Source organism: Dasypus novemcinctus, chromosome 8 (genome assembly GCF_030445035.2).
Source record: "Dasypus novemcinctus isolate mDasNov1 chromosome 8, mDasNov1.1.hap2, whole genome shotgun sequence".
NCBI classification, from domain to species: Eukaryota; Metazoa; Chordata; class Mammalia; order Cingulata; family Dasypodidae; genus Dasypus; species Dasypus novemcinctus.
The window spans coordinates 90,833,633-90,857,435 of record NC_080680.1 but is presented as its reverse complement, the minus strand read 5'-3'; the positions used below and the strand labels follow the sequence as shown (position 1 = coordinate 90,857,435).

Sequence of the window (23,803 nt, the reverse complement as noted above, 5' to 3'; positions counted from 1 at the left end):
GTGAGTCTTGTCTGTGTCCACGCGTGCTGTGGTGGAACCCTGTCCAGGCAGCACAGGCCTCTGTGTCCCCCCAGCTTAGGGGAAGGGGTGTTATTCACACAGACGTAGCCTCTACCCAGCTGGGAGGTCCACACAGTTTCTCCTTGCCATACCGCCGTTGTACATACGCATGCGCACACGTACCCTGCTTCTCTGTCTCTCTGGGTCATCAGTGTTACTGGCCAAGGATCACCCGTCCCTCACAGCACCAAAAGACAGAGAAAAATGAGTGTCTAATGTCCCACCAGGGAAAATCTATCAGAAACACACAGATGCAATGACAGGAAAGCGTCAAGAGACAAACGTGCAGAGACACAGACTTGAGAGTTGGTGAAACTTACCACCCATTAGCTTAGCACTTTCCTTTGGTCCCTTCAGCAATTTTAAGTCATTTTTCTGTGCAGAGAAATATACTTTCTCCTTTTATTTTCAAACTTCAAAGATTGCTTTTGAAATAAAGTTTTTCCAATGAAATTCCAAAGGTTTTACACATGTGTGAAAGGAGGAGTTTGGCCTTTAAAATGTGTTTGCTCTGCCCCTTGGTCCCTTTAACTACACAGATTCCACAACCGCCTTGACTTTGTTCTCTTAAGTATTATACCAGCTCACTTACCACCACTTATTGCTTTGTTCCAGCTTCTTTCCTTCATCCCCTGGCCCAGTTTTTGTTCAGCTAGAACCTAGTGGGGCAAATTTGATTTTTTTTTTCCATCACAAGAAGATATCTTTCTTCTTTAAGCACTGTTCGCAACTCTTGAGTTGTTCCCAGCTAACTTCAATCTCTTTAAGTGTTGATAAGCACAGTGGCCAGGGGCTGGGTGAAGGGAAAGTTGGCCCCTTGTCTTAGCCAAAGGAATTTCTCCTTTAAGGGTAAGAATAAGTTTTCCAGTGGCTGGGGGTGTGGGTGTTGTTGATTTTAACCCCTGCATGTCTTCAGCCCCACAAAGACCCAACTAAATAATTTTTGCTGCAGAGTGGGGATAAAGTTTTGAGTCTCTTAATGCCCCATATTATGGTTTTGCTGTGGTGTCTAATTTCTAAGACTGTAAGCCCTTGATAGGTCATCTTGAATATCCCTTCCAAATACAATAATTAGATCCTAAATGTTTTTGCAGGATACTTCAAGAAATTCCCAAATCCCCAAATTTAAACGTAGCTTGTTAGCACATAATTTCTCCCACAACATATAGTAACATAAAAGTGAAACATTTGGGTGAACTTTTAGGACTAATGAGTCTATCAGTAAAAACTGCAGTCATTTATAAAGTTATTGAAATAATTTTGTCACTGACATAAATTCCTTCATACATGATTACATCATTGTTGATAATAATTTTAATTGTGAATTTTCATGTGAAATAGAGTTGGGCCAAGACCAAGAGCTTTTTTAACAGGGCTGTTCATATAATCGGTTGGGGTCGCATTCCTGCCCCTTCCCGCACCCCCACTGCAGGATATTTAAAATGTTGGCAAGGCCTGGCTGAATCGTAAAGACAGCTACAGAGCTGGGGAGAAAAGGGCCACTTCATCTGTGGCTGCCTTGTTCTCAGAAGCTTCCTTTTCCTACAGGGCTGTTAGGTTTACGAAGGCATTTATTCCAACTGAGGCCAATTTTATCTACGTTGAACACTTGCCCTGTCTAGTACCTGTTCTCGACAAGGGTAGTAATTGCTTCAGCAGTAACAGGCTGTGGAGAGCACCTCTCTTCTAACTTTGATTTATAAAAACTAAAAGAAACAAAAACAGGCTTCTTAAAATTCTCAAGCCCCCTTGCTCTTGGAATGTTTGTACAGGCTCCTGGCTTTCTCCTGAAACATGTTTCCATCGAGAATCTTGTAGTTTCTGCATGGATTCTCATGCCACAAATTAACCAACATTCAACTTTTACTGAAGTTTTATCTCTTCCTTGATGAGCAGTTTTCACATTGTGAGAAGCACTTGCTGCTACACATTCACAAATCTTCTTTTTTCCATATCGCATGTGCAGTGGCCTCATTCCCTCATAGATCCAACTGAGCTGTGGTCTCTTTCAACATTCCACACTTTAATTGATCCCAGACCCTCTGGACTAAGAACCTTGGCTTTCTTAGACCTTTTCGTCACTCTCCTCACTGCCCTCTCCAGCACTAGCACTGGCTCCCTGATGGGCACCATTTTTTAAAATAAAGAAACCATCACTTCAAGAGTCTTACTGCTTTTACAGGAGAAAAGTGGACATGTCCCAGCTGGGCTGAAATTCGGGTGCCTGAGAGTCGGACAGGCTTTGTCGCTGGCCAGAACCCCCGCTCGAGCATAATTCCCTTGTGAAATTCAGATTTTTGCCTTAGCAAAATTAGGAATTATTTTGTGTCATGATCTTCAGGATTTCCAGCAATCGTAGAAACCACAGATGTTATATTCTCAAATACCTACAGACAGCTGTTTTTCAGGTGTGAGCATGCAGCTCCCTCTACTTCTGCCTTCTCCACATTTTATCATCTCTTTAGGCACCCTGGGCGAGAATTAATGAAATACAGAATATGCCACATTTCATTCCACAGAGGGAAAAAAAGGCTGGGTGCATGGAGCAGCACCCCTATCTCCTGGCCACTTGGGCTTTCCTAGGCCAGGACATGTAAAGCCACCTTGTGTTTTCACAGCCTTAGGCCTAAGTGAAATCTTGGTGTGGTGCTTGCCCAAGAGCATGGATGAAATCAAGCTGATGGCCCAAATCAGCAGGCTGGACCCCTCTCCACCAAAAGATGAAAAATAAACCAAAAAACACATGGCCCTTGTGCTTTCTAAGTATGTCTGGCAATAGATGATTTGGGAACTCTTTCACAATAAAGACCAAAGCAGAGCATCAGTGACCATTTCACCGTGCATTATCTGAGCCCCTGGATCCCCTGGATCAGCAGCCATGCCCCTACTCTAGCCCAGAGGTGGCCTTTGATTTTTGGTTCTGGAGTCCCTTCCACACCTCTGCTCCAGTTTTTCCACAGACCCGACGAATGAATATGTGCCTTCAGTGCTGCTCTGTTACTGGCCTGCTGGGTAGCATTCAGCAAGCCAGGAAACCTCTCTGGGCCCCACTTTTGTCCAGGTGGAACAGGGACAGGTTCAGCCTCCCAAGGCACAGGGTTGAAACTAGGGTAGGTGAGATGATGGGTGTGAAGAGCCTGAGGAAAGTTCGAACCACTGCAGGTGTTCCCTGTGTGAGTCCTATGAGTGTGCCTGAGCTATTTGCTGTCACTTCACTTGTTTTCAGGGCCTCTGGGCTGCTCCATTCCAAGGACTCTCTGAGCCCTGCTGCAGGGCCTGCTCGCTCCCCCCACCCGGGCCAGTTGCCCACCTGCAGAGTTTTTCTTTTCCCTGAAGGGGTCTGGTCCTTTTGATTCTTGTATATCTCCCTGCCCCCCAGGCTTCCATGGAAGAATGTTTAAGAACAGGCCCCTGGTTCCCAACGGACTGGCGTTTCATGGTGGTTCCCCTGGTTGCTGCCACAGCCCGGGAAGCCTCGTGGTGGAGGCATTTATGTGTGTCTTTTTCAGCTGTTAGGTTCTGCTGAAATGTGTCCGTTAGCACGTTGTTCTGCCCAAAAGATCCGTTTAAAAAATTCAGAGCAGATTTTCAAGTGGCTGGAAATCATTACTCAGAGAAGCACAGGAAGGTTTAAGGAGGAAACAAAAGAACCCAGTACAAGTTAGAAATATCATGTTCCTTAGCTTCAAAAGACAAAGAGCTCAATTTAGAGCTAAGTAGAGAGAGAAAAGTAAAATCTCCATCTAGATTCTAGAGAAGACAGTCAGTCATAAGCTCTCTAAATTTCTCTTTTTTTCCTGCTTTTGAAAGAAAAGCTATAGAAACCTAGATATTGCAGAAAAGTCATTGTGGATGTAGCGAAAGATAAACTAAGGACCTTTCTGGGTCTCTTTCATCCTGCAAGTTTAGAGGCTCACTCCACCAAAAGTATGGACGTTAGAGAAACCCAGGGTGAGGTTACGTAATAAGTGATAAACGACTGATTAGTGAGCAGAGTATCTGGTTGCATATTGGCTGTGGTATTTTTTGAATACCACATAATTTTTTGAATACCACCATAATTTATCTTAAATCATGTAGGAGTTGCAGGAACCTGGCCTTCTGAGCTAGATGGACATGGTAACCAATGCTGGCCTCCCCTCTGGCTCTCACAGCCATAACATGGGCAATCCTCTTTGACTTGCAGAGTGGTAACATGGTAACACACAGAGGGTCTAGCACAGTGCTGGCACAGAGCCAAAGGCTTTCGCTAAGTGACAGCTGTGATTTGTGCTGCAGCACTACCTGCTACTGCCACAGTTGGTCCTTACGGGTGACAGAATCCTATTTGTCAGAAAAGTACTCTAGTCTTTGCTCCCCTCAACTGTACCATGAGACACCTGCAACTATTTGGATATGAGACCCTCACCCAAGCACCAAGCCCCACGCTGTGTTTCTCACGGTCATTGTACCCAGAGTGACAGAGCCACAGTCTCTGGAGATTGAAGGCTAAAGATTGGCATTTTTAACAAGCTTTCTCAGTGATTCTGACACACTTGGAAGTCTGAGAACCTGTGGTTTTGCAAGTGTGGGTACTCACTTTGAAGATGTAAGCTTTAAAGCACTAAGCATCTTTACCTCCTTCACGTTCCTTCACGTGTCTGGGCCAGCCACCTCTCCAGAGGATGTCACTTGTTTTCTGAGGACTGAAATTAAAATTGCTAACTCCCTCTCCCCGCATCTCAAAGAACAAGATCTTTCTCCAGAGAGGGGGTTTCCTTTCCCTTTATTTTTGGAGGGCTGGCTTCACGAGTGAAGTCGCCCTGTTGAGAAGCAGCCTCCCCTGCCATTTGGAGTGCCTTGAGCTTTCAGTTTGGAACTCCTGTTTGAAACCACTCTGGCTTCCCATCCTGTGGCATCTGCCTGAAGTACACCTTTTTATCTTGGTCTGAGCTGCTCTGCCTATCTCTCTGAGGAGCCCCCTAAAAATACCCCAAATGTGGGGAATTTGGCACATTCCCCATAGCCTCTAAATCTGGAAGAGCTCTACGTAGCTGCCTTTGCTTGCTGTGGCTCTGCCTCAGACCCCTGATGTGTTGATGAGGTTCTGCATGCCGTGTGGGTGACCAGCACTCGCTGCACAGCGAGGCACGCCCTGGGTGCGGGTGCCGTGGGGTCAGGGCAGCCTGGGCTCAAACTCTGACTTTGCTGAAACGTCCCTGTGAAAGTTGTGGGGACCTCTGGCCTTAGCACTTGTTTTGGAAAAAGGAATGCATCCCATAGACTAAGCAATCCGAACCAGACTTCCCATGTTCTCCTACTTGTTTATCCTCGGAATTCAGGCATCCCTATTTCAGCTCGCATCCAGATATGTTTTCCGTTGTGCCAGCACATGCCCCACACACTCTACCTTCACTATACGCTCTCTCTGTTATGGAAGCATCTACTTGGACACTGTTTCGTTCTGAATCCCCTCCTACAGGGAACGTGGAGCCAGAGGTAGCCAAGCAGCTAATATTCAGGCTCGGGTGGGCATTCCACCCAGAGTCTAGAACAGAAAAGGGAGACCAAAGTGCGTTTGGGAAATAGAGGCTGGGGACAGTGGAGGACAGTGAAGATGGGGAGTAGGTTCATGTCCCAGAGAGATCTCTGGGTGGAAGAGAAGGCACCGTAGTATATTGAAGAGAGCATTGGTTCTGGAATCAAACTCCAGGGATTCAAGAGGGGTTCTGCCTCTTGCTACCCCCATGTTCCTGGGCAGGTTACTTAACTGCTCTTCTGCATGTTCTCAGTACAATGGAAAATGGTCATCTTCGTCATCATATACCTAATGGGCTTGTCATGAGGATTAAATTAGTCAATAGACCTAGACCAGGGCCTGGCACAGAGTAAGGGTTCAGTAAGTGTGAGCTGCTGCCGCCGCCGCCACCCCCACCACCGTCTTTAGGATTGAAAAGGCTTGGTGACTGCTGTGAGAGAGAGAGAAGTCCCTAGTGCTCCCGGGCTCCCAGATCGGACACCCAGGTGGGCAGTAGAGCTATTCACTAGAAGTGGCGAAGAGCCGCAGGAACAGTGCATTGCCCCCTCTTCCGTCGTGCCACCGGAAGTGGGCCCGCGCGGCTGCCCTGGTCGTCAGAGCCCCCCTACCCCGTGCAGATTTCTGCCATTCAGACAGGCTGGTGGCTCTTCAGGGATTGCCGTCTATTGTCTTTGAATCACAGTTCTTGGGAGTAGTTTTCATAGATTCCCAAGTTTGTAATTAAAACAACTGAGAAACAGTTTTCACTATATTAAAAAAAAAATTTTTTTAAGAATACTGAATAGGAAGTCTCTTTTAAGCAGATGTTGTGCTGTGAGCCATTTAGAAATATTTTATCATCCACCCAGCACAATTATCTCAAGATTTGAAAGAAACCAAGGGGCTGCATTTCCTACTAACCCAGCATTTTTTAGCTTCTAATATCATTTCACATTTAAAGGTGACAGCAATATCTTTAACATTTTTCTATTGGATTAATAACATTTAATGTTCAAAGCAATAAAGTAAAATGTTTTCTTGTGGGTGCTTCATGTCACCAGAGGAAAATCCAAGTTAAAAAGAGACCACACACACAAAGTAACAGACTGGAGACCCATAAACACGAAAAGGGCGGCTGGGCGTGGAGGCGACCGCGGCGGGGCCAGTGGGCTCGGCTTCGAGCCCCGCCCCGCCCCAGGAGGGATTAGTGCCCGCGGCAGTGCGCGCCCGCGCCTGCGCCCCTCTGCCAGCCATTCATCTCCACCCAGCAGCGGAATATGACAATGTTAGCATTTTTCATTTCCCTGACGTTACCATTAATAAAGCAATGATCCAAAAGGGGCTTTGCTGAGTCTGTTCTTTATGCTCCCATCACTCACGACTAGATAATTTCACACAGGATCGTTTTAAAATTAAATGACGATAAAAACGCTCTGCTGTTCTGTGTTCACCAGTTCATAGAAGTCTATCAAGTCATTAATGTGTCATGACAAACTGCTCGATGGATACAAGAGTAATTAATTATTTGAATAAATAACAAGTTGAACTTGGGACTTTGAACCACAATGACATACGCAGCCCATTAAGGGCGCCCTGGAACCTTTTCAGGGCACTGGTATGAAGAGTTAAAAGGCAGGCCAGGATATTGGAAATGATAAAAAACAATTTAGTAAACACAGGGTAATATTTTACAGTGAAAAAGCCAAAGTGTCACATTTCTGTGCCCACATGGAGTTCAGTGTTAAAAGTTCCCCTGGCAGTGGCCATTTCAAGACACCATTTGATCAGTGATGATTTCAGAGAACAATTATACAGATTTTCATAATCACTGCTAATCTCTGCATATTTTTTCAAGATAATTACAGCAATTATTATTTAGGTTTCTCTTTTATATGCCCATTGTGGAAAGGAACAAGTGCTTATTATATTGGATAGTTCAAAGAACCTTGGATTAAAATTCTTTGTCATTTCTGCACTCGTTATTTCAACTCGTGTTGCCTCTGAAAGTTCATCAGCTCCAGAAATTAGAGTAATGCTAGCAGGCTCTGTTATTAAATCTTAAGGTTAAGCTTAGACCGTGGTTAGAGTGGATGGTTGAATTGTTCGTTTGTGGGACTGCTGAGTTCAGTTGGAATTACTGTCAGGTGGCAGGAGATGTACATGACAGGTACAGTCAGAGATGGGTGGCAGCCTCATACCTATTTTCCCTGATGGATTTGCAAAGTGAACTAACAACCAATATTTAGAGAGAACGTTTTTGTGACATGCCCTTTAAAGGTTAATATTAAATCTGAGATCTGGGTAATTTATGGCGTTGTACCTCATAGACACGGCAACTAGGTAGACGGGCGCACACTCCCTGGTGTTTCCAGATCACAGTGGGTGTCAGTCCAGGCATCACTGCTACCTCAGGTGGCTCCTTTTTCCTCATATCATGATGATCCAGAGAAATCATCCATTGATGTTGAGTTTGGGGAGGGTAGTTAGGGTTTATACTGCTTTCAAGATAAGCCATTTTCCTGGGAACAGTTTCTTGAGAATTCTGCTGATTGGAAATGCACCTCTGTGTAGGTCTGATACGCAGCCTCCTCTAGCCCATCCCGACTTCAGCTGTTAATTCTGTATTCTCCCCTGGCATTTCAGGTACATACTGTGAGGACCGTCAAAGTTTATCCACCTGAACTAGATGCTCCACGTCTAGTTGTGTGAGGGGTCACATGGCCAGGTATTTGGTTTTGAACCGAGAAGCTGGTATCTGAGCTTTCTGTAAAGTGGGGAAAATACAAGGCATTGAAATACCAATGACTTCCATGTTGCTAAGTCGAGTCCAGCTCTTAGGCCTGAATAGGAGGGGCCCTCAACTGTCCTTCTTGGGCTACACCTAGGCTCACAGGGCGAGAAGTCTTTAGGGCCAGGGAAAATACTAGGCCAAGAGGAATGCCCACCTGGGCTCCATCCCTTCTCGATCACACTCTCCTGTACCTGGGAACCCCGGATTCCCAGCTCAAATGGCCCTGAGCCCAGTACCAAGCCTGGGCCTGGCCTGGGTCTGTCCTCCCAAGGGCAGAATGAGCTGCAGTGTCTGCACCCCTATGCCCAAGAGGTGGCTGTCCAGAGGGATGTGCAAGGGGCTTTGGAGGTTCAGGCTGGGATATCCTCACGTAGGTCCTTTACCCCAAGGCCCCTCAGGGAACAGGCCAGAGCCCAGGGGGTGGAGAGGAGAGAGGCAGAATGGGGGCTGCTCTCCCCAGGCATTCACATTCCATCTCAGAACTCCAGGGTGTCCACTTGATCACTTGCCCCAGCCCCCCAAATGTTAGGGGCAGGACGACTGAATCTGGGGCATAATTTCTGGACTTCTCTTTACTCGGCTTATCGGCGGTGCTTGACAAAGTTGTTGCACCTTCCTTCCTGAAATACTTTCTGTCCTGGGCTTCAGGGCTACCACATGCCCCTAGTTTTTCTTTTCTCTCTCTGGCCACTTCTCAAATTTTCTTTTTTGTTGTTTTAACTTCAGAAATTATTTCAATTTATAGAAAAGTTGCAAGAATAGTGCAAGGAACTCCCACATACCTTTTACTTAGATTCACCAGTTGTTTCTCACCTCATTTGCTCTATCATTCTCTCTATAAATGCATTTATAAAGACACATATTTCTTATTCTGAACCATTTGAGAGTAGGTTGGTAACATCATGCCCTTTTTCCCCAAAATGCTTTAGTGTGTATTTCCTAAGAAAAAGAACATTCTTTTTCATAACCTCAGTACTGTTACCAAAATCAGGATATTTAACATTGACTCATTCCTGTTATCTAATCTACATATTTCATATTTGTCACTTGTCCCAATGACATTCTTCATAGCTATTCTTTTCTGGTCCAGAATCCAGCCTGGCATCACACATAGCATTTAGTTATTGTGTCTCTTTATCTCCTTTAATCTGGAACAATTGTTTAGCCTTACTTTGTTTTTAACCTAGACATTTTGAAGAGTAGAGGCCAGATACTTTGTATATTGTCTCTCTATTTCATGTTCCCTTATTATTAGGTTTATATTAAGCCTTATTGGCAGGAATACCACTGAAGCAACATTGTATCTTTCTCAGTGCATCCTATTAAGAGGTTCATGATGTTGTCATGACACAACATTGGTGATGTTAGCTTGGACCACCTGGTTAAGGTGTTCTCAGCCAAGTTTCTTCATTATAAAGTTTACTTTTTCTTGTGTTTAATGTGTAATTCATGGAAAAATGCTTTAGGACTATATAAATAGCTTGTTTCTCAGCAAATTTTCACCTACTGGTTTTAACATCCATTTATTTTTATAACTACATTATTCTTTCAACATTTATTACTTGGCATTTTATTGTAAGGAAGTTTTCCCTTATCTTCAAATTATTTATATTGGTATGGACTAGTGGGTTCTTATTCATTATTATCATTATTTATTTTGATCTCCAAATTGTTTCATATTTAGCCAGTAGGAGCCCCTTCAAGCTGGCTCCTGTGTACTTTTAATATGTTCCCATGATTCTTTGAGAACCCCTTTCCTTTCAAGCACAACAGTAGGATGCTGGCTTGTTCTTTCTCTTCCCCACCCCTCGATCAGCATTTTTCCAAAGAGCCTCATTGTTTTAGAGGAGAATGCTAGAAACCAAAATCCAGGTACTAAGTAGGCTCATTGCTCCTGAGCTCTCACTGCTTCTAGGCTCTCAGCGGATAGAAATAGACATATGCACGTGTATGTTTGTGTGTTCATAGACATATAAAAGGTATTTGTGCATGCACACACAATCTATAAGTACTTACAACCTATTAAACCAGGTTCCTACTTATACCTCATTTTGATCCAGCATCACAAGATACATTCTAATCTTTTCTATTGTTTCTGCCGTTTCTTTTCCTCAACCTGCGTGTTAGGAGTGGCTTTCCTCAGTGCTCTGTCCTCGGCCTCTCTCTCTTCTCACTGTGATTTCTTCCCGGGATACCTCATATTCTCCCAAGTCCTCGTTTATTACCAACCACTTACTTTCTTGGTTACAGTGTTCTGACCATCCCTTGGACGTCTCACAGGCCCCTTGTGCCCAACACATTCATGCTGGAATCTGCCAGCTTCCCCCTCTGCTGCTTCTCCACTGGCTGCCCGCTGCCCGTGTCAGAACCTGGCTTCCCCAGTCTCCCTAGTGCTTAGGCCAGAGTCCTGGAGTTACTCTTGACTCTCTCCTGCTCCTAACCCCTCATCTATATGTCTACATCTCTGTGTCTCTCTATTCTGCCATCTCCAAATCCCTCCAGTCTGTTCCCTCTTCTCCATTCTTACTGCCACAGTCCTAGTCCAGGCCACTGACATCTCACCCCAGTTCCTGCCTCCAGCCTCATCCCTCTAATCCATTCTTCTCTCCACTGCCAAAGAGATGTTTCTAATATAGAAATCTGACTGTCTCTCTCCAGCTCAAAAGCCCTTCAGTGTCTCCCCAGGTTCCTCACAATGACATTCATGCCATTTAAAATGGCAATCGGGGCTCTTTCTGAGTCAGCCCTTGGTTATCTCACCAGCCTTTTCCTATGCAGCTGTTAAAAAGACTGGGCTAGATCTACAGGTACTGACATGGAAAACTGACAATGAAGTAGAAAAATAGCAAATTGAAGAAGAGTTAGTTATAATACAATGCCATTTTTGTTTTTTAAAAAAACATAGCAAAATTCTGTATTTCTATATCTGTAATTCTGTATTTCTGTACATGTAAATGCGTAGGAAATGAGCTGGAGCATCCCAAGGGCTTGTACAGACCACTGCCAGGCATTGCCCTTTGGAGGATCCTGGTAGTAGGGGTTCTGGCTTCAGGGGTTCTTAGCTCCACTGTACTATTGGAATTGTTTCCTTAGAGAATGTATTTACTTACTCAGGGATTTTAAAAAATGCAACTTAAAAATATTTGTGAATTGGTTCTGAGGAGGTAAAAAGGAACCCTGTCTTCCTGCCTGCAGCACCTCCAGCCCTGCATGTGGGGAGTTGAAGGGGGCACCCAGCCAGCAGAGAAGGACGTCCTGTCCTGTCTCCACCAAGTCTTTGCCTTCAGTAACCCGACGTGACTGGATTAAGCTGTTCATTAGCCCATGCCTACCTTCCAGGGCAATGTAATCGCTCCTGCTGGTGACGCACCTTCCCTGGACCCTGTATTTACTTGCTGCTTTTGTTGGTCTTATTATCAGTATTTGTTCACTGTTGACAAAAAATGTGAACACGTGGTGACTTGTCCCTCAGCCATCTAGGCGATGTCTTATTCATATGGAAAAGTGTCACCTTAGTTGAATTTTACCTTTACCCTGGGCAAAATGTAGTTGGTCTTTGCCACAGGGCATTATATACTTATACTGTTAAAAAAACAACGTTTCTTTAGAGGAGTTAGAATGTCCTTGTTCATGTGTTTGGGTTTCTTGTCAATGTGCAGCATAAAGCAGTGACCCTGGGCAGCTGCCTCTCTGTGCACTTCCTGCCCTCCCTGCCCTCACCTTGTCAGGTGTTCTGCAGCAGAGCATCACTGGGCCCCCTGGAGGGGCTGCTCTGAAAGGAGGAGGGAGGCAGACTAGCAGTCCCTCAGGTTTGTCTCAGGATACACAGGGATCTGGAAAGGCAAAGTGGGCCACACGGTTCATTTCAAAGTGACAGTTACAGTCAAGTATTCTGTGCAGAAATGGGGAGTGGAGGTGGAGAGAGAAATGAGTGTTTGTCAGAGGAAGAGGCCTTCTAATTGTCCAGCCTAAATAGAACTTCAGAGGACCTTTGTTTGTATGTGAAGTCATCTTTATTCAGAAGAATGAGGCATTTCTGACCAGCCTGTTGAATTAACATCCTGACACCCAGTGACAATTTTCTTCACTTTGCTTTCGGGGCTTTTGGGGTGGAAACCTTAAGCAGCCTGGGTTCAGTGTGAACCTTGCTCCTGCAGTCAAAAACTTGTGACACCAGGTGTGGCACAGGGCAGTGGGAGCCAAAGTCCAGAGGGCCCCAGTGACTCCCCTTGACAGACATTGCTTCCAAACCTCCAAAAAGACTTTGGATTAGGACTCACAGCCCAAAGCTGCATAATTTAATGTAACTGTGCTTATTTTACATTTAAAAGTGAGTAGAAAAAGGTCTTCCATGGAAAGGCATTTTCCTCTAGTGCAGTAGTAGTGTAACAATAATAAAAACAATAATAATAATGGCTAACAGTACCTAACCAGGTCGTCTATGCTTGGCCCCTTTATATTATCTCATTTAAACTTCATAGCAATCCAGGTCTTATCAGCTTCCCCCTTTTACAGTTGAGGAAAGAGTCTCAGGGAATGGAAAACTTGTCCTGAGTCATACAGCAAGTCAGGGGTGGACTGGTAGACTTGATCTGAACCCATTCCTCTGAAGAACTGTTTGCCTGTAAGAATCATGACACCTGTCACTTACCGAGTGCCTGCTGTATGGTCAGGCTGTCCTCAGCCCTTTCACGTTTGCTGTTGCATTCTTTCAGTAGTGCTGCAGAGTTGGCATGCTTGTCCATATCTGACATGTGAGAATCTGATTGGGAGGGAGATGAAGTGCGTTGCCCAAAGCCACGTACGTGGCAAACCAGAGGCCAGTAGCACCCGTGGGTCTCGCATTTGTCTGACATCGGAGTTCGTGCTACTTCCTCTACGTCATGCTGCCTCTCATGTGCATGGGACTCAGGAGGCCCTCACAGTGGCTGATAAATCATTCCTTTTGGCAAAACAAATTACTTTGGGGATCTAGAAGGAAGTTGTTGGCCTTGTTTAAACTCAATTGGAATGTCACTGAGAAGACAGCTCTGGAGGCGTCTACAAATATCTTCCAAGGAATATCCCCAAAGTGAAATCACCAAGAAAGTCTAACAGGCTCTGTGTTTTTGGTTTGCAAATTAGTTTTGAGAAATGGCCTTGAGATCTTGAGTTGTTGGCATTTTTCCCATCACAAATTGTAAAGGACTTTTGAAACACCACAGGAAAGGGGAGAAGGAAGGGTTGGGTTTGCTGATTATTTACAGCTCCAAGCCCCAAGCAGGTACACAGAATTAAAGGCCTCCTGCCATTCCAGTTGCATTTAATTTTATTCTGAAGATGACTACCTGCCAATAAGCCACCTTGTTCACCATCATCTCTGCAAGTACTTTTGAAGTACTGTTACTTGAGGTCACTTAACACCGCCTGACAACTTTAAGCAGATAACAATTGAAATGCTGGTAATGGAGTCTTTTTTTAAATTTTACATTTTTTTTGCCACGTGGTTTTATGACTCTCTTTTTCAAACATGTTGAAATTAGTACATGTGTTTATTTGAGTGTTTCCTCACCCCTTCTGTTCATGGACATGTCACAAGAGAAAGGGTTGGCCGCCTTGAGCAACTGTGGGTCTTCCAAAGCAGTGGGATGGTTCTAGGTCCAGAGCACTTGGAAACTGGTCAGTGGTGGGTTTGTGTTGAGCCCTCAGAAGCCCAAGGTTGTGTGTTTGGCTGGGAAAATCCAGAATGGCTCTGGAGAATTGCCTGGGCAAGTAGAAAAATAGTTCTCATACAAAGAGAGGATGCAAGAGCTATAATCCTATCCTGTTGCCAGGCAAAGTTCCTACAGATTCATGGCAGAGTTGCCTGTGCAAGCAGGAATCCAATTTTATGTCCAAACAAATACAGCATGCAGGTTGGACTGTTGCCCTAAGAATAGCAAAGGCAGGTTTTGGGGTCAGTTGGCAACAACAACGAAAAAATCACGTCCTTTTCCTTTTTTAAAATAGGGGGTGGGATTAATACAGTAGCAGATTAGAGCTTTATTTGTTTAAGCCTTGCAGAATCTGTAAGCATTCACAATCCTCTTGACTTGTAGTGCCTGATTGTAAAAAGAACAGTTGAATGAGCTCATTGTTTCCTGGTTTTTTTCTTTAATGTATTTTACAAACAGTCTAGTGACAGGCCTGACACACTGATTTCTATGTACTCGCACTTCAGTTTGGGATTACAGCATTAATAACAGAGTTCCATGCATCATGCCATTTTTAAGCATGATCGTTATGATAAAGGGCATATACTTAATTACAGGCCTGCTTAATTACAGCTCTGTTGAAGCTCGTTTGTTTAGGAGAATGCTAATTGCGCTACAGAGCCTGCGGCACATCCTTGCTTTCATCTGCTGTATGTTGCTCTTTGCCGTGGATCAGCGTTTTGTTAAAATTGCCACCAAAAAAAAAAAAAAAAGAGAGGAAGAAGAGGAAAATGCTGGCTTGGTATTGAAAAGGAAGCCTGCCTGGTGAATGCCTTTTGGTTAGAACAATGAGCAGAACCCAGTGTTTGCTGAGCACCTGCACCATTGCCGTGTGTGGATGCTCCAACTCTGCTGCCTAATTTCACTTCCTTTCACCCTCCCAACAGCCCTCTTAGAGGATTATCCCCATTTTACAGACAAGCTGTCTAAGGCTCAGAGAGGTGACGTGTCCTATGCATGGCCACACATCTACTGCCAGCTACTGTGTTGGAATTAAAACTGGGTCTAGGAAAGTGGATGTGACTCAACTGATGGAGTGTCCGTCTACCATATGGAGGGTCCAGGGTTCGATCTGCAGGGCCTCCTGGCCCGTGTGGTGAGCTGGCCCATGCACAGTGCTGCCGCGTGCAAGGAGTACCATGCCACGCAGGGGCGCCCCCACGTAGGGGTGCCCCATGCGCAAGGAACACGCCCCTCAGGGAGAGCCGCCCAGCGTGAAAAAAGTGCAGCCCGCCCAGGAGAGGCACCGCACACACGGAGAGCTGACGCAGCAAGATGATGCAACCAAGAAAGAGACAGTTTCCCAGTGACACAGGATAATGCAAGCAGACGCAGAAGAACACACAGCAAATGGACACAGAGAGCAGACAACAGTGGGTGGAGGGGGAGAGAGAAAAAAATCTTTTAAAAAAACTGGGTCTACTGATCCCAGGCCTATCTGTTCCCCCTGCAAGCTAGATGCTGGGTGCTGGGTGTGACTCCTAGCTCCAGCTCTGGCACTGAGACCTTGAGCAAGCCCTGTAACTCCTCTAAGCCTCAGTTTCCTTAAATATTACAGGCAAATTATCATTTGATACATGTTATTTACCTAGTAGATTGTCAGTAAGTGTGTTTGCTTTCCTTATTCCCTTTTGTAGATCTGAGCTAGCAGAGAATTTCCATCACCACGCAGGTTTGGGGGAGTCTTCGTTATGTCAAACTGGAAGCCAAGGGGTCTGGAGGGAGGATTTCTGTGTGCCCCAGGGCATCAAGGAGGAAAGGGCAGGCACTGTCCCTGCTTCTGGGTTGTGACATGGGTTGGCCAGGCAGTGTCAACGAGAGAATCCCTGTGCAGATCCCAGGCTGACTGGGAGAGCAGGTCAGGAGGGTGAAACTGTACAGCCCGATGGTGGCTCATTGCTCTGTTTCCAGCTCGTTGCACAGTGTATCCTCTGAGTTGGACTCAGCGCTAGACTGAATGTTAGACTGAATGTCACAGTCTCTCAACTTTAAAAAGAGTATGAAGACAAAATATAGGCTTTAACTAGGGAAAAAGAAAGGAAGGAAATGTGGTTACCTCACAAGATGCCAGAATGGAGATGATTTATAAATATGTTTGGAGCATAGAAAATATATGTGCCACTGATTTTTAAAATTATGTTTGGTAAAACTGGATATTTTAAAATATGGAAAGGCTGTCTAGATAAGAAAGGTAGAAATGGATCTTATAGAATTAGATGGGGATTTAGCAGTCCCACAGATCAGCTTTCTATCCAGCACACAAAATCCTTTGCTCACTTCCCCGGTAAGTGGCTGTCAGCCTGGAGACTTGTCAGTGAGCTTGGCTTATTCTCCTTTTCATGGGGACAGAGTCAGCCTTGTCTCCCCTCTGAACCAGGCAGGGGATCTACTGAGCCCATCTTCTTATACAGAAATTTGGTTATGTTCAACCTCAAGTCTTCCCTTAGCTGGAGCAAAGACCCCAGTCTTGCTGCACTTACCATGTGCTGAGCACAGCTCTGACCTCTGATGTAAAGGGTGGGCGGTGATGATGAACAAAAATGGACAGGATTGTGCCTTCCTGGAGAGTCAAGCCTGATAGTCTGTTTTCCTTTTCCTGTATGATCTTATCCCAGATGGTTCCCTCACCATCCAGGCCTACCTTTTAGTCTACCTACGCAACCCTCTGCGAATGCCATCTGGGCACTGGACATCACATTCAGAGCAGACCCAGGCGAGCCGCTCCCCCGTCCCGGGCACCAGGACAGTGGTGGTCTAGCTTACCATGGCACGCCCTCCCTTTATTCGTAATAGTCAGGTCCCATCGTTCAACTAAAACTTCTTAAGTCTTTTGTCTTTTTACATGTCTTCTGCTGTTATTCTCTGTATCTTTTATTCCATCTAATGCAGTTGATTTTCTGGACCTGAAGTACAGGACTTTAAGTTGACTTCTCATAAATTCTTTCCATTAAATTTAGCCCATGATCCCAGCTTTCTGAGATCTTTATTGAATTTCACTGTTGTTTGGTTTATAGACTGCCCTCCAAGGCCTCCCCTCAGCCACTATTAGATAAGCATACTCTGCATGTTTTCATTTAAGTAATGGGTAAGGCCATGGGCACCCTCCAGAGAGGTTTTCCAGGTCAACATTGCTCTACTAATAATCAGCTCCTTGAGAGTCTAGGCCAACTGGTTATAGATTCTCCTAAACTTAACATTTTCCAGCTATATTCATCCATCTAGATAACCCACATAGATAACATGAGAAATTTTGTTTAATGGTTTGCTGAAATCCACATTCTTTTTGCCTACCAAAAATGAAACTTGGTCAGCACCTCATCTGTTTAGCAAACTCTTACTGGCTCCTGGTGATTCTTGTCCCCCTTTGAACACACTCCGTGCCTGGTGGAAAGAGCTATTGCTCTTGAGCCTCCTGCCATCCGGGAGCTCCCGCCCAGAGGATCCTGTTGGCTCATCTTTCTTTTCCTCTGACTTTGTTAAAGTCCATTTTCTACAAGAATAGGAGCATCTGGCTGCCCATCTTTCGATCATGAACTCTAAGGTAAAATGGTAACTTATGCCAAGGTTCCTTTGTCCCTCTCGCTTGGTTAGACCACACCTCTCGCCATCAGGACCAGGCCTGGAGTGGCCCTCCTTACCGTCCCCTCTCCCACTAAGCCCAGTCAAGAGTCCCTTGGCACCTGGGCCACGCGAGCTTGCCTCCCAGTCCTGAGGTCCACCCTCCCGCTGCTTCTTGCTTCTCAGACAGTTTCAAGAAGGAATCTTCCCTTTTTCCTCTCCAAATGGTCTGCCTTGGGTGGGTTCCCATGTGATATCACTTCTGGTCTTGTTGCTTTAGCCCCCTCTAGAAGTTTTCTTATGAAGAAATTATCTTTGAGCCTACCCATGGACAGGAAGGTGTGCCTTATCCAGACATCTCGGGTGCTCACGTGGGGAGAGGCCATTGGGCCAGAGCTCCCGTAGCCCCAGAGGGGGCCTCGGAAGGGAGAGAGTGGGGAATGGCCTGCCGATGAGCAGGAAGGACCTCTGAGCGAAGCTTCCTTCAGGGCCGGGTTGTTTGAAAATGCTTTCCTCTGGGTGTGTGTATGCGTACATATATGCAATATAAATATACATCATCATATGTTACATAAATATGTAATGTAAAATATATGTGATACATTATAAATTTATGTATTTATATAAAATTTATTTATATGTTAGATATAATACGCTATTATTTTTGGTATCCAAGTTTTACAGGTTACTTTTCACTGGGTCTTTTTCTTTTTGGCTCTTGTTTTTATTTAAAGCCCTCCAAATCAGATCAGCAAATCTGGGCGAACCCATTCTTCCCCATTCCCTACCATAATGATTGAGGCAGGGGCACATCATTCTAGGAGGTCAAACCCCCATGGTCCAGAAAGCGTGTCTTAACAGACCACGTACATTTCTACATCTTTCTCTTTCAAAGTCATGGCCATAATTTGGAAGGAGAGATAAAAAGCCACTCCCCGGTTTCAGTCTCCCCAGTTCCTAGAGGTGATTCCCAGACTTCTTCCATCCACAGCTCTAGTCCCCAGCACATCAGCCAGTGTGGGCTGCAGTCAGCAGGCTCACTAAGTCCTCAGAGAAAGCACCCAGGCCAGAACCCTCCTCCCAGTTCCAGGCCATTCCCCTGGGAGCAGCAACCTCCCTGCTCCAGCACAGCCACTGAACCCCTCCCAGCCTCGTCCTGTGCTGGGACCCAGGAACGCGTAGGTGACTTGCTCATGGGCCTGCACCAGGAAGCTCACGGCCAGGAGATGAGCTGGGACCTGGTCTGGCCGGGAACACAGGGAGGAAGGGGGAAATGCCACGAGAGGGAGCCCTGGTGATGCTGGGGGAGGGCAGAGCACAGGGTAGTGGCCTCAGGGAAGGCTCCCTGCTGGAGAGGCATTCCGTGAAGTGTGAGGAGGTCCAGGGCCTTAGATGCCAGGCAAGACCCCACCTTGGAATGCTTCCAGTTCTCTGCCCTTCTGAGCCCCAGGCATGACTTGGCAGGCTCTGGCTGGGAAAGGAGCAGCGCCCTTCTCTCCCTGGCCCCCACTCCTTCCCAAGTCCCATTTCCTGGGCATAATCAGGTCTTTGTAGATCATCTTGCCACCTTTTAAAAATACAAGTTTTCCAAACATACACTGGCATTAAGATGGAAATAACTCACCACTGAGAGTTAGTTCTTTACCACATCTTATCAGAAACCCCGAATACTAATAAAGTCTTTATTTAAAATATCAAAGTCAGAAAGCCTAGTAGTTAATCAGTGGTTCTCAGCTTGGTGCTCTATGCTGAAGATGAGCTCACTGGCAAAACTCACCCAGCATTCCTTCAGTGTACTTACTGAGCACTTACTATTTCCGGGAAGACTCTGACATGAACCCTGCCATCTGTCTAGTAGGCAGAGAGAAGCTGTGAAAGCAGGTGGTGGCTGTAAACCCATGTGTAGAGAACAGAAAGTGACATGAGGCATGATGGAGCTGAAAATGGTGGGCTCCGAGATCTCACTAGTATGTTTGAATGTGGGATGTACTGTGTAAGAGTACTTGGGAATTTCCCCCCCTTCCTCCTTTCTAGGGAAATTGTCACACCCACCATAGCCCTTAGTCCGTTCTCTTCTGGACAGTTCACAGCAGGTTGCAGGGGACACCTGTGGTGGGAGAAGGCCTCCAACCACAGAAAGCTCTGGACAGCAGCCTTCAAAAGGAAGAGAGGTTCCCAACTCAGCAGCTGGGGCCACCTGTACTATTTCTTTCACTTCAAACTTACTAGAGGTTTCATTCTTTTTCCTGAAATAAATTATGAACACAGCTTAAAATGACCCATTTGGTTTATGTTGCTTAATCTGAGAGGATTTGTCCCAGGTTTCTTTGCTTGTTCTTTCTTTCCTTCTCTTTTCTTCTTTCTGCTTCTACTGCTGGTCTCCTTGGGACTGAAAAAACTGGCCATCAGTCATATGCCAAATGTTAGAAGACACTGGGTGAACCAAAGCAGGTCATTTCCCAGCGTACCCCTTGCCAGGGCTTCTATTCCACTCACTCCATTTCTTCCCAAACCCACAATCTGCTAGAAAACCCTCCCCCTCAGGACAAGGCTCCCTCTCCCACTGCTGGACCACAGGACCCCGGCACAAACACCTAGGACCAGTGACGCCAAATTCGGCCTTTGCTCATTCCAGACTTTGCTCAGACCTAACGGAGAAGCCAGGCACCAGGAGAAGTCCCCGCCCAGCTCAGCAGCCTGCCTGGCTGCAAGGGCTCACACTGTGAGCGCGATGCATCACGTTTTGTCAGATCCGACCCGTTGCCCCATGTGCCAGGATTTCCACCACTGAGTGTGGTGTCAGTCCTCCTTTCTAAGGCTATAATTAATAGCATGCTTATCCTGGGAAGGAAAGTGCCAGTGGAGTCAAGCTCCGGGTCGTGTTTTTCTCAGTGTGCTTTTGATGATGATGGCCTGAGGACACAGCAGAACCAGAGAAGTCACCTCACTTGCTTTCCCAGCATCACCGCCCTGCGCGCCAGCCCCTCCACTTTTTCATGTGTTTGGTAGCCATCCCATGCTCGCTCCCTCATGTTTCTTGTTAAAACTGAGCAGACAGCCCTGGCAGGCTGGGAACTGAGTGAGTGAGAGTTAGCAATGGGGACGCTGGGCCCTGTACTTGACACAGGGCACTTCCGACTCTCAACCCTTCAAGTGGCCATGGTCCCAGCCTCATCTCAGAAGAAGCTTGTCTCAAGTCGTGGCCGGGATTCAAACCCAGTCTGACCCCGAAACTATTTTTACTCCAAAATCGCCTTTTCCCATGGACTCAACAGCCTGGCATGGGGTTAGTCTTAGCTTAGACTGAGTCTGTCACGGACAGTCCCAGTGAACATGCTCTCTGCCCACAGCTTCCTGCCCTGGCCCCCTCACTGCTCCCACTCCCCTCACAGGTTGGAGATGAGACCCGTAGGCATGGGTTCCAGCTCCTCCTCTGCTCCCAGAGCTCCCATCTGCACAGCGGTCCAGTGCTGAGGGCATTTGTGGAGGCATCTGCCTCTCCCATTGTTTTGTGTATCCCTGGGAGTGGGGATGGCACCTGCTTTTATCCCCAAAGTGCCCTCCCCCCACGCTGCACACAGCAGGCACCAGCCAGTGACCCCCTTTACTGTGTTGATGTCTTAAGAAACTGGACCTCAGTGACATCTGCAATGCTATTTTCTCTCATTTTTCTTCTTTTGCAGCAATGGATGGTGTGCCTTTTATGATTTCAGAGAAGTTTTCTTGTGTTCCAGAAAGTGTAAGTTTTATGTCCGGCTACCCTTCCCTTCTGCCCCCTCAGCCTGAAGCCCTGCCTCCCTCTGGATCTGCAGCAGGCAGGGTCGTTCTGGTGGCCCTCGCCCCCCCACACGGGAATGGTTCCAGCTTGAGTGTTCTCCCTCCTTGGGAGCTTAGCCCTGCAGGCAGACAACAGTGACTTCCCAAGAGCAGGGAGGGCGCCACCTTCATCTCTGTGCCCTTCAGCTAGTGTTTGCCTGTACTGGGTACTTGAGAAGGGAAAGAAAGGAACGGACGAGGGGTGGGGAGGGAGGGAGTCAGACTAACAGACAAACTTAAATGCAGCCAAGCCTTTTCATTTCAAATATGCTAAATTCGACTGAACTTCACTGGTTCTTGTTTTCTAAGTTCAGCTTAATCATTTTTGTTCTTTTGAATTTCACTACGATAATTTGCTGCAAAGAGGAGGCCGCTTTGTTTCCCTGTAGTAATTGCTGCATTCCCTGGTAATTGCATGCTCGGCTCTAACACGGAGGCCTCCAGATGGAGGCGAAGGCCGCCCCAGTGCAGCGCGCCTTGTGGCTGACCACAGCCCGGGCTGACCCCACCATACAGAAGAGCGAGCCAAGGCCCACACCAGACCCCTGAGCCGTCTTTAAGGATAGAGCGCCGAGTGAGCTGGCTGGGAGAGGAGGCCAGCATCCAGACCATGAGGGGGTGCCCACCACACAGCGCTGAGGGCTCTGCGCGGCCCCCTTCCCTTCACTGCACCCTGCCACTCCCTCTGCACACCTGGGTCTTCTCTCAGATGGTAGCTGCGCCCCAGGATTGGGGCTCCCCGCCCTCAGCCGTGCAGTCCTGGTCACACCGGCTCCATAGACTAGTTTCTGGTTTTTATCCTTTGCAGAAGTTTGCTTTGAGTTGCTAATAGACGTGAAGGCCCCAGTTTGGGCACCAGCTAAAGAATCCTCCAGTGTTTTTCTTGGATCCAGCTTAAAACCACCCGGCTTGCAATTTGACCTGCTCTGTAGTTTCCATTTTCATGAAATATAATAGGCCTCCTCTGAACCCTTCTGGTAAGCAGCTTAATCTTGAAAAATGTGTGTGACGTGACATGCAGAGCATGAGTAACTTCAGCCGACTTCACTGGGCCGCGTTGCCATGGAGATGCTGGCGCGCCTCCCGCCCGTTCCCTTGGAGAGACTGTTCTGTCCTGCTTACCAGTTCCAGTCGGGAAAGTTTAGTGGGGTAGTTAGAGCCTAATGATACAACAGCTGGACCTCTGCTGGGTCCAGGCAGCACAGGCAGAGTGGGCAGCCTCCTCCAGCACCATGCCATCCAGGCTGGCAGCACAGAGAGAGCCAAACCCGTTTGTGGCGACGGGCAGAACAACCCCAGGAGCTGTGTGTCTAATTCAGTGGCCCTGTCCCAGGAGTGCCCGTGCAAATGTGCTGCTGCCCAGTGCTGTCGACTCAGCGGGTGTTCAGGGCGTGCCAACTTCAGGCCGAGCCCTTTGGCATGCGTTCTCTCATCTGACCCTCCCAACCAGTGCGGTGAGCAGGGATTTCCCATGCTGCTTTTTAACAGGCAAGGAAATGTTGACGTGATTTAACCCGAGGTTGCATCATTAGGGGGCGCTGACCCAACTTTGAGTCCAGGACCTTGGATGCCAGCACCAGCCTCCTTCTTCCACCCCACCCTGGAAATCCCCGCTAGCTGAGCCCAAGCTGGCCAGGGCCAGCAGAGGCCCCCGCTCTTGCTCATGCCTCTGTGCTGCAGTCCAGAACCACCAAGCCCTGGGGTTTTGTCAGACTCTCCAGTTTCACTTGCTCATCCCAGGCCACCAGCGGCAAGGCGTGAGCTATGGGAGGTTGGGCCATGTGTCCCTCTTGGGAAAACCAAGCACTAACAGGCCCAGAGGGGCCTGATGGACAGGATTCCCTCTGCCCTCTCATCCATGCATTGCAGCCGGAGCTGCCCTGGGCCTCCAGCTGACTCGCAGTGCCATGTGTTATTTGATTATTCATGCTGTCTGTGGAAAGCTAGCAATTTCATAAGAAAAGTCCCCATCTTTGTGAGATTATAGAAACATCCACTAAAATGGATTGTTACATGTTTCACCACCATTGATTTCTGAAATGGTCATTGATAGGCAGTTATTTCATTCACCTCGCATTTTCAAAGACCTGGAATTTACCCCAGCTTCTCTGAATGTCAGAGAGCCCTGGACAGAAGACTTGCGAGCCCCACCGCGTGCAATCCCGTAGACCCCTTGCCCCCATCTAAATGCGGTGGCCGGGGGCCTCTGGTGAACACCCCGGGCGCCTTCGTCCCCACAGCCGCAGACAGAGAAAGCAAACCCAAGCGGCCTTTTGCTTTGGCGGGGAGAAGAGAGGCAGAAGTTGGAGGGTGACAGTCACGGGAGGGCTGTGACCCTCCTGGGGTTTG

The 23,803-nt window shown here is 47.0% G+C and overlaps 1 protein-coding gene across 6 annotated transcripts in view; it reads left to right on the top strand.

The window, feature by feature from the left end:
- The window catches only part of MVB12B (multivesicular body subunit 12B), a 207,714-nt gene that overhangs the window by 160,757 nt on the left and 23,154 nt on the right, over positions 1–23,803 (top strand). For all 6 annotated transcript variants that reach the window (XM_058302360.2, XM_058302362.1, XM_058302361.1 and 3 more), the window contains one exon: positions 21,322–21,377. In XM_058302360.2, the coding sequence (XP_058158343.1) occupies positions 21,322–21,377 (56 nt within the window). The remainder of the gene's footprint in view (positions 1–21,321; positions 21,378–23,803) is intronic.